At 41.6% G+C, this 10,327-nt stretch overlaps 1 protein-coding gene across 1 annotated transcript; it reads left to right on the forward strand.

Annotated features, from left to right (window-relative positions):
* Positions 1–733, forward strand: LOC100610061 (neuronal regeneration-related protein-like). The gene has a single exon (XM_054687434.2). It carries the CDS (start codon positions 113–115, stop codon positions 317–319), a length of 207 nt encoding a protein of 68 aa, XP_054543409.1. The 5' UTR covers positions 1–112; the 3' UTR covers positions 320–733.
* The last annotated feature ends 9,594 nt before the right edge of the window (positions 734–10,327 follow it).

A 10,327-nucleotide genomic window follows, 5' to 3' on the forward strand; every position in this document is an offset into this window, starting at 1 on the left:
CATTTGTGTTTCAGGTGTAGAGAGGAGAGTAAACAGGGAGCGGGGCTTTTGTCTGTTGGTCTCCCTGGACTGAAGAGAGGGAGAATAGACGCCCAAGACTAAGATTCTCAAAATGGTTTATTACCCAGAACTCTTTCTCTGGGTCAGTCAAGAACCATTTCCAAACAAGGACATGGAGGGAAGGCTTCCTAAGGGAAGACTTCCTGTCCCAAAGGAAGTGAACTACAAGAAGAACGATGAGACAAACGCTGCCGCCCTGACTCCACTGGGCAGCAGTGAACTCCGCTCCCCAAGAATCAGTTACCTCCACTTTTTTTAATCGTAACACCTCCATTTGTATTACATACGGTGTATGGGTATTGATGAGGTCATGGTACCACATATGGGATTTTTTTCTGTGTAAATCATTAAGTATAAGAGGAAACTATGGGACTCTGAGCCTTGCTTTAGAGAATTTACAGTGGACAAATAGGTATCATCAAACCAGTTTTTAATCATTCTGACCCAAGTGAAAATGCTCAATTTCACACTGTGAATCCACGTTTACAACCCTTACAGGTGGGCCTTCAGGCCTGGTTCGCTACAACAATGTCTTCCACAACTCAAACTCCCACCGCGTTCACACAACCAGTCCACTCCTGCCTTTTCACTCACACAGCTCCCGACCGCTTCTTGCAGAGGCTGAGAGTCCCCCCTTTTTTTTTCATTTAGATGTAACAAACCTAGTAGTTTATGTTTATCAATCGTCTGTATATATCTATATTTTATCCATGTACTCTTGATGTATAGACATAGTTTGAAACTCGTTTCCTTGTGGTAAGTGACCGAGATGCTGCCACAGGACCTGAGACACTGATGAATGGTGCTATTTTGGACTTTCATCATGCTCCTTGGCGAGGTAGCTCTGATGGGGTTATTTTTTATTTCCATGTTCTAAGAAGGTGTTGGTACTCTGTTTCACTGAATGTTGTTCTCTAGACTGGATTGACTTGTTTTCCTTGTGTCTTCAGTGTGGCTTTCTTCCTCAGTGTTGTAGGTTGAGCGAATGCTACCAGAGTGTGAGAGACGATTGTCTCATTGGCTGGCACTCATGGACATGCAGTCACGGTAGCGGGAGCAATCACAAAACTGTAATTTACTACCAAATCTCTTCCTTTCTATAGCCTCGCCTGCCTGACTTACAGAAAGAAAAGCAATAATTTTACAGGCATTTTGAGGTGTCTCTTTGGGTTCTTTCTGTTTGAAAGGATATTTGTGGAAAAAAAGAGCAAAACCTTTTTAAATAAATTCCCCCTGAAAAAAACCCAAAACACTGGCATCTGAGTAGGAATATGAAAATGACACCTTTTCCAAATATTACATTGGAAAACAGTGTCTTTACAAAATCACAATACTTTTTTAAAAGGAAGAGCCTTCTTTTTTTGGCAATTTTGATAAGCAAGGTATAGGTTTACATTTTTGTCCTTGCTCCCAACGAAATGGATAAACAAAAATAAAATACCATCTACTCATAGAATGTTGTTGTGTTAGCCAGTCTGAACGCCCACCTTAATTTTCATATAACTGTCTTTCAGCTCGTCTTTTGATAGGACAGGCCTTGTTCTGAACTGTTACGCTTCTGACTGTTAAACACTGATGACACATGCACTGCACTTCTTCGTTTTCTTGCTCCCCCATTGGCCTGAGTTTCTTGTGCATTCCTCCTCTCCCTCCTTCGTTAGAATAGGTATATCAGCTGTGTAAATAGAGCAAGAAAACAGTATTCTGCATCCGTGGTATTTATGTAGAGTTGCAGTTGTGTACTGCTGAAAATGCAGGCTTTTGTAACAGTGTGATCTTTACTGATGCACTCATGACAAGTACCCAATGTATTTTAGCTATTTTAGTAGTATTTGTTCAATAAATATGCAAGCTGTTAGGTAAAAAGAAAAAAAAAAAAGAACTCCGTCTCCACTGAAAATACAAAAATTAGCTGGGCGTGGTGGCACGCACCTGTAGTCCCAGCTACTTAGGAGGCTGAGGCAGGAGAATTGCTTGAACCTGGGAAGCGGAGGTTGCAGTGAGCCGAGATCACACCATTGCAAAAAGCTCATAAAACAAGTTTTGCTGATTTTTTTTTAAAAAAAATCTTACAGGTAATGTAAGGACATTGGAGATTTTGATTGTATATGTATGTAGCTGATTAGAGGTTGGGTACTCAAACAAATTCATTTTGAAAACAATACCTTTGAAGAAAATTGCACTTCGGCATTATCAAAGTGATTCTGCAATGTAAAATGAAGTAATAGATTCTGGATTTTGAATCCTGCTATGGACATACCGATATAAATATGCAAATATAGTCTTGTTTTCAAAAGCCAGTCTAGAGTGCATGTAGTCAAGAAATCAGACTCTGACGTAAAGGGAAGTCAAAGTGTTTAAAGCACTTGTAACTGGAAAAGAACGCATAACTGGAAGGTATCTTCCAGTTACATCTACTATAGTAAATAGTACATCCATTATAGTAAATATTAGGTTACAATTTCACTAAAATATAATTTTGGTAGTTAAGATTTTATCTTTGGAAGTGTATGCTTTTAGCACTTTTTATTTAATAAAAAGAGAGATTGAGGCAATGTGCGTTACAGCCTAGTACTAGAAGACTCAGTAGGAAGATACAATATTTACCCCTTTTGTTTGTTTCTGAGACAGAGCCTTCCTCCATAGCCCATGCTGGGATGCAGTGACTTGAACACAGCTCACTGCAGCCTTGAACTACTTGACTTAATCAATCCTCCCACCTCAGCCTCCTGAGTAGCTGGGACTACAAGGCACGCACCACCATGCCCAGCTAACTTTTCTTTTTTTAATACAGTGTCTAATTATATTGCTCAGGCTGGTCTTGAACTCATAGGCTCAAACGATCCTCTTGCCTCAGCCTCCCAAAGTGCTGGGATTACAGGTGTGAGTCACCACACCTGGCCCTATTTATATATATTCCAAATTCTTAGATACTTTGGATAAGGAAGTTTGGTGTTTGTTTGTTTTCTGTTTAATAACTAGGGGATTGTACCTTCTCTTTTACATGACTTTCAATTGAACTTGTTTCATAAAGATGTTTCTGTAATTTGAAGGCGCAGGGCGCGGTGGCTCACACCGGTAATCCCAACACTTTGGGAGGCTGAGGCAGGCGGATTGCGAGGTCAGGAAATCGAGAGCATCCTGGCTAACACAGGTGAAACCCCGTCTCTACTAAAAATATAAAAAATTAGCCGGGCATAGTGGTGGGCGCCTGTGGTCACAGCTACTCCGGAGGCTGAGGCAGGAGAATGGCGTGAACCGGGGAGGCGGAGCTTGCAGTGAGCTGAGATCGGGCCACTGCACTCCAGCCTGGGCGACAGAGTGAGATTCCGCCTCAAAATAATAATAATAATAATAATTTGAAGACTAGACAGATTATTAGGGATCTACTAGATACCCATTTTACCACTGAGGCCAAGGAAGGTCAATGCAGGCAGACACACAGCTAGTTCGGTGGCAGGACCAAGATGTGTTTATCACCGAAGGACATCATAGAACAACGCAAGGTTGAAGTAAGAATAGTATGTTTTTCCTATTTTTGGTGACAAGAAAACAGACCCAAGGTGAGGTTTGCCCAGACACAAAATCATTACCTTTTTAAATAAAACGCCTACATTTATGCTTATCAGGGGTTCTGCATGTTATGGAAAGCTTAAGGTTGAAAGTCTTTATGGTGGAGGAGACCTTGAAAAAAATCACCTGCTTCACCTCAGTAACTTCAGTCAGGATCTCATTTAAACTGTCGCAAACAGGTAAAATCAGTTCACTAAAATGCTGCTAGGGAAGAAATTCCATGATTTATTTAGCCTGTGATCTCTCTCCTGTCTCTCAAAAGCTTGATTCAAGGCCCAGCTATATCAGAATCGCTAGATGACAAGGAATCTGCTTTCTTTCTTTTTTTTTTTTTTACTTAGACAAGATCTCACTATGTCACTACGTTGCCCAGGCTGGTCTCAAACTGCTGGCCTCGGGTAGTCCTCCTGCCTTGGCATCCCAAAGTGCTGGAATTACAGTCCTGAGCCTCCGTGCCTCGCCAAGAAATCTGCTTTAACAGTCACCTCACACACTCCTAGTGGTAAGGTAAATTCTTCCTTATATCAAACTTGAAAAATGTTATGCTCTGGTTTACTCCAAATTACCAATTGACAGGGTTGAATTTTATTTTTGCTTCAGTGAAATATCGGAGGCTGGGCGTGGTGCCTCATTCCTGTAGTCCCAGCATTTTGAGAGGCCAAGACAGGAGGATCACTTGAGCTCAGGAGTTGGAGACCAGCCTGGCCAGCATGGTGAAACCCCATCTCTACCAAAGTACAAAAATTAGCTGGGCATGGTGCTGCGCATCTGTAGTCCCAGCTACTCCGGAGGCTGAGGTAGGAGGATCGTGTGAGCCCAGGAGTTTGAGGCTGCAGTGAGCTGAGATTGAGCCACTGTGCTCCAGCCTAGGGGACAGAGCAAGACCCTGTCTCAAAAAAAAAAAAAAAAAAAAGGAAAGAGGGCACATGTCATCAGGACTTCCTGGGGCTGGGACTTCACAGGCAGCAGGCATCCTTAAATTTCAAAAATGTATTTTTAAAAAGGGGAAAAAAAGATAAATAGCAGGGGGTGGAGGGACTGTGTATTACTATTTAATATTTCTTACCTAAGTTCACATGAAGCACAAGCGTCTGATTCTAGCAGAAGGAAATCTTTTATGAAAACGTATTGTTGGCCGGGCACGGTGGCTCACGCCTGTAATCCCAGCACTTTGGGAGGCTAAGGCGGGCGGATCACCTGAGGTCAGGAGTTCAAGACCAGCCTGGCAACAACTGGCGAAACTGTTGTTTTGTACTGTTTTGTACTGTTGTCTCTACTAACAGTACAAAAATTAACCAGGCGTCGTGGCAGGCGCCTGTAATCCCAGCTACTCAGGAGGCTGAGGCAGGAGAATCACTTGAACCCAGGAGGCAGGGATTGCAGTGAGCTGAGATGGTGCCACTGCACTCCAGCCTGGACGACAAGAGCAAGACTCCGTTTCAAAAAAAAAAAAAAAAAAAAAACGAAAGAAAATGTATTGTTTTACTTGGATTGTTCAGACAAATTTCTTATATTTGTCCAGGATGTCGGCTCGTGTTAATGGCTGGCATTAATAAGGGATTCCTCTACAGGGGATAGTTTTTTCTTTTCGTATTATTTATTTTTTTTCTGCTTTCCCCACAAACTATTACTTGGGACTCCCCCAACTCCTATCTCCTAAGGAGTTGAAGAACCACTGAGGGAATTGCAAGCCCAAGCTCTCACCCCTAACTAGATACATGAACTGAAAAGTAAGACGGTCACAGTCCTTAGCTGTGCCTTTGAATTAGAAGCTGCTTTTCAATAACTTCATTTACCTGTCAATCGGTTTGTCTTCCTAAACTGTGGATGCTGCCCTGGTGCCTGTTTTGTGTGTGCGTAGCTGATGTTGCTGTGGCCCCGGGTCAGTTTTCTTCACCTCCCGGGCCTTTGTTTCCACAGCTGTAAAAAGAGTTAAAACTACTTCTACCACCCTTTATCTTTTTCATCCCAGGAGAGCACTGAGTAGTTTTCAACAGGTATTTGTGGCATGTAGTTTTCAACAGGTATTTGTGGAATTTAGTTTTCAGAAAAAGGACTAAGACTGGGAATATCGATAAAATGATTGGACCAGTTTAGAAAGTTCTATAAAATGCGAGAGAGAAAGGGATAATTGCTTGACACTGGAAAATAATGCAGGGAGGGATATTTTGTGTCCATATAACCAGGATCAGAGACAGAGAGAAGGAAAGAAAAATTTATTCAAATAACACAGCTAGGTAACAGTTTGTGGGGAAAGCAGAAAAAAACAAAATATCTATCCCCCTGTAAAGGAATCCCTTACTGGCCGGGCGCAGTGGCTCACGCCTCTAATCTCAGCACTTTGGGAGGCCAAGGTGGGTGGATCATTTGAGGTGAGGAGTTTGAGACCAGCTTGGCCAACATGGTGAAACTTTGTCTCTACTAAAAAGAAAAAAAAAATACAAAAATTAGCCAGGAGTGGCCGGGCGCGGTGGCTCACGCCTATAATCTCAGCACTTTGGGAGGCCGAGGAGGGCGGATCACGAGGTCAGGAGATCGAGGCAAGCCTGGCTAACACGGTGAAACCCCATCTCTACTAAAAATACAAAAAATTAGCTGGGCGTGGTGGCGGGCGCCTGTAGTCCCAGTTACTCAGGAGGCTGAGGCAGGAGAATGGCGTGAACCCAGGAGGCGGAGCTGGCAGTGAGCCAAGATCACGCCACTGCACTCCAGCCTGGGCGACAGAGTGAGACTCCATCTCAAAAAAAAAATAAATAAATAAATTAGCCCAACATGGTAGTGGGCGCCTGTAATCCCAGCTAATCGGGAGGATGAGGCAGGAGAATCGCTTGAACCCAGGAGACAGAGGTTGCAGTGAGCTGAGATTGTGCCACTGTACTCCAGCCTGGCAACGCAGAGGTTGCAATGAACCGACACGGTGCCACTGCACTCCAGCCTGGGCAACAGAGTGAGACTCTCTCAAAAAAAAAAAAAAAAGAAAAAGAAAAGAAAAAATCATTTTCTCCTCTGATTTCAATTTTTTTTTTTTTTTTGAGATGGAGTCTTGCTCTGTTGCCCAGGCTGGAGTGCAGTGGAGCAATCTTGGCTCACTGCAACCTCCGTCTCCTGGGTTCAAGGGATTCTCCTGCCTCTGCGTCCCAAGTAGCTGGGACTACAGGCGCATGCCACCACGCCTGGCTTATTTTTGTGTTTTTAGTAGAGACGGGGTTTCACTATGTTGGCCAGGCTGGTCTCGATCTCCTGACCTCATGATCTTCCCGCCTCGGCCTCCCAAAGTGCTGGGGTTACAGGCACAAGCCACTGCACCCGACCTAGATTTCAGAATTTTTAAGTGTGAATTTGATATAGCACTTTGTTTATTGCAAAATATTTATCATTTAAAAAGATTTTCACACTTGTCTCTTCCACTGGAGTCTAAACTGATTAGCAAGGTCTAATTTATCTTTGTATATAAGTAAACTACATGAAGGCAGAGTTTTTTTGGTTTGTGTTGTTCACTGCCACTTTCCCAATACCTTAAATTGTGCTTGGCCCATAGTAAATACTCAGTAAATATTTGTCGAATGAATGTATGATACTGTCTAACATTCAGCCTTCCATGCTGCAAGTCGTCAGTACACATTGTTGAGCATACAAATGTTGGAGTTTTTTTGTGCAAATACATTCTCCACCCCACCCCTTAAAAGGCATGTGGTGACCTCGTTTGAAACAACAACAGCAACAACAAAAACCCAGTTACTTTGGGATTGAGAATATAGACCAATTTTTCAGAACTAAAATATCTTCAAGCTTTATGGTTTCAGTTATCTAAGGGTGATGAAAAGCTTGGTCATAATTCAGTATCAGTACATCCATGTCAGACACAGCATCATGAACTTTTATTACTTCATATATGGACTACCCTTTAAGAAATAATAGAGGCCTGGCACAGTGGCTCACGCCTGTAATCCCAGCACTTTGAGAGGCTGAGGCGGGTGGATCACCTGAGGTCAGGAGTTCGAGACCAGCCTGGCCAACATGGCAAAACCCTGTCTGTACTAAAAATACAAAACTTAGCCGGGTGTGGTGGTGGGTGCCTGTAATCTCAGCTACTTGGGAGGCTGAGGCAGGGAGAATTCCTTGAACTCAGGAGTCGCAGGTTGCAGTGAGCCAAGATTGTGCCACTGCACTCTGGTCTGGGTGACAGATGGAGGCTCTGTCTCAAAAAAAAAAAAAAGAAAAGAAAAAAAAGAAATAATAATAGCAGAACTTTATTTAAAGGAGATTTTGAGGCTTACTATGGATGATTATTTTCACTTTTGGCAACATATACTGAGTTAAGGCTGGGCACCGTGCCTCACGCCTATAATCCCAGCACTGTGAGAGACTGAGGCAGGCAAATCACCTGAGGTCAGGAGTTCGAGACCAGCCTGGCCAACACGGTGAAACTGTCTCTACTAAAAATACAAAAATTAGCTGGGTGTGGTGGCACAAACCTGTAATCCCAGCTACTTGGGAGGCTGAGACAAGAGAATCCCTTCAACCCAGGAGGCGGAAATTGAGCCGAGATCATGCTATTGCACTGTAGCCTGGGTGACAGAGTGAGACTCCGTCTCAAAAATATATATATATACACACTTATATATATATTATATGTATATACTTATATACGTATTATATGTATATACTTATATGCGTAAATATATACATATTATATTTAATATAATATATTAATATTATATGTATATATTTATATACATATATACATATTAACACAAATATATGTATGTGCATATATGTATATTATACACATACACATATATGTATATTATACACATACACATATATGTATATTATACACATACACATATATGTATATTATACACATACACATATATGTATATTATACACATACACATATATGTATATTATACACATACACATATATGTATATTATACACATACACATATATGTATATTATACACATACACATATATGTATATTATACACATACACATATATGTATATTATACACATACACATATATGTATATTATACACATACACATATATGTATATTATACACATACACATATGTATATTATACACATACACATATGTATATTATACACATACACATGTATATTATACACATACACATATGTATATTATACACATACACATATGTATATTATACACATACACATATGTATATTATACACATACACATATGTATATTATATACACATATGTATATTATACACACATATGTATATTATACACATACACATATGTATATTATACACATACACATATGTATATTATACACATACACATATGTATATTATACATATACACATATGTATATTATACATATACACATATGTATATTATACATATACACATATGTATATTATACATATACACATATGTATATCATTATGCATATTATATATACATATACATATTATTAACATGAGGTTTTTACGATGTCCTATTTGAAGAGAAGAAATGGCAAAATTGGCCTGCAAAAGAACAATCTGTAATCTAAACTCATTGAACAGTAATTCTCGGGTTGAAAAGTAGAGTTCGGCTGGGCGCCGTGGCTCCTGTAATCCCAGCACTTTGGGAGGCCGAGGCGAGTGGATCACCTGAGGTCAGGAGTTCGAGGCCAGTCTGACCAACATTGCAGAAACCCCCTCTCTACTAAAAATACAAAATTAGCTGGGCATGGTGGTGTGTGCCTGTAATCCCAGCTACTCGGGAGGCTGAGGCAGGAGAATCACTTGAACCCAGGAGGCGGAGGTTGCAGTGAGCTGAGATCACGCCATTGCACTCCAGGCCGGGCAACAAGAACGAAACTCCCTTTTTTTTTTTTTTTTGGAGACGGAGTCTCACTGTGTTCCCCAGGCTGGAGTGCAGTGGCGTGATCTCAGCTCACTGCAAGCTCTGCCTCCCGGGTTCAGGCCATTCTCCTGCCTCAGCCTGCCCAGTAGCTGGGACTACAGGCGCCCGCTACTACGCCCTGCTAATTTTTTTGTATTTTTAGTACAGATGGGGTTTCACTGCGTTAGCCAGGTTGGTCTCAATCTCCTGACCTCATGATCCGCCCGCCTTGGCCTCTCAAAGTGCCGGGATTACAGGCGTGATCTCATTTAATTATTAAATGAAATTCTAGGAAGTTACGGTAAACTTATTTCACCTTCTATTTTAAAAGAGCTATAATTCCAGATAGAAAATATATGTTTTGGTTATTATGGGATACTTTTGTTTGTTTGTTTTTATATGGGGGCTGGCTGTGTTGCCCAGTCTGGCCTCAAACTCCTGGGCTCAAGCAATCCTTCCACTTCGGCCTCCTGTGTAGCTGGGATTACAGAGAGACAACACCACATCAGGCTGGGATCTTTCATTCTTACATTTATTTCATGATGGGTTACATGAAATAGTTAACACTATTCAAAATGTAGTGAATGTCATAAGGTTTCATTGTGTTGTTAGCTAATTAGCTAACAACAACAACAAAAGATTTATATAATCCCTAGATTGTAAAAGTTGTGACTATAGCAGATATATTTTTCTGTAAAGACACGAATGTGCTGCTTCTCCGAGAAAACACCAAATGGCGGATGACGCCAGTGCAGAGGGCGGGGGCGGGCGGACGGGCGGGCGGGTGGTGTGGGCGCCGGAGGCTCCGGGGGCCCTGGGAAGGGGAACT

This window comes from Pan troglodytes, chromosome 6 (genome assembly GCF_028858775.2).
Source record: "Pan troglodytes isolate AG18354 chromosome 6, NHGRI_mPanTro3-v2.0_pri, whole genome shotgun sequence".
Classification (NCBI taxonomy): domain Eukaryota; kingdom Metazoa; phylum Chordata; class Mammalia; order Primates; family Hominidae; genus Pan; species Pan troglodytes.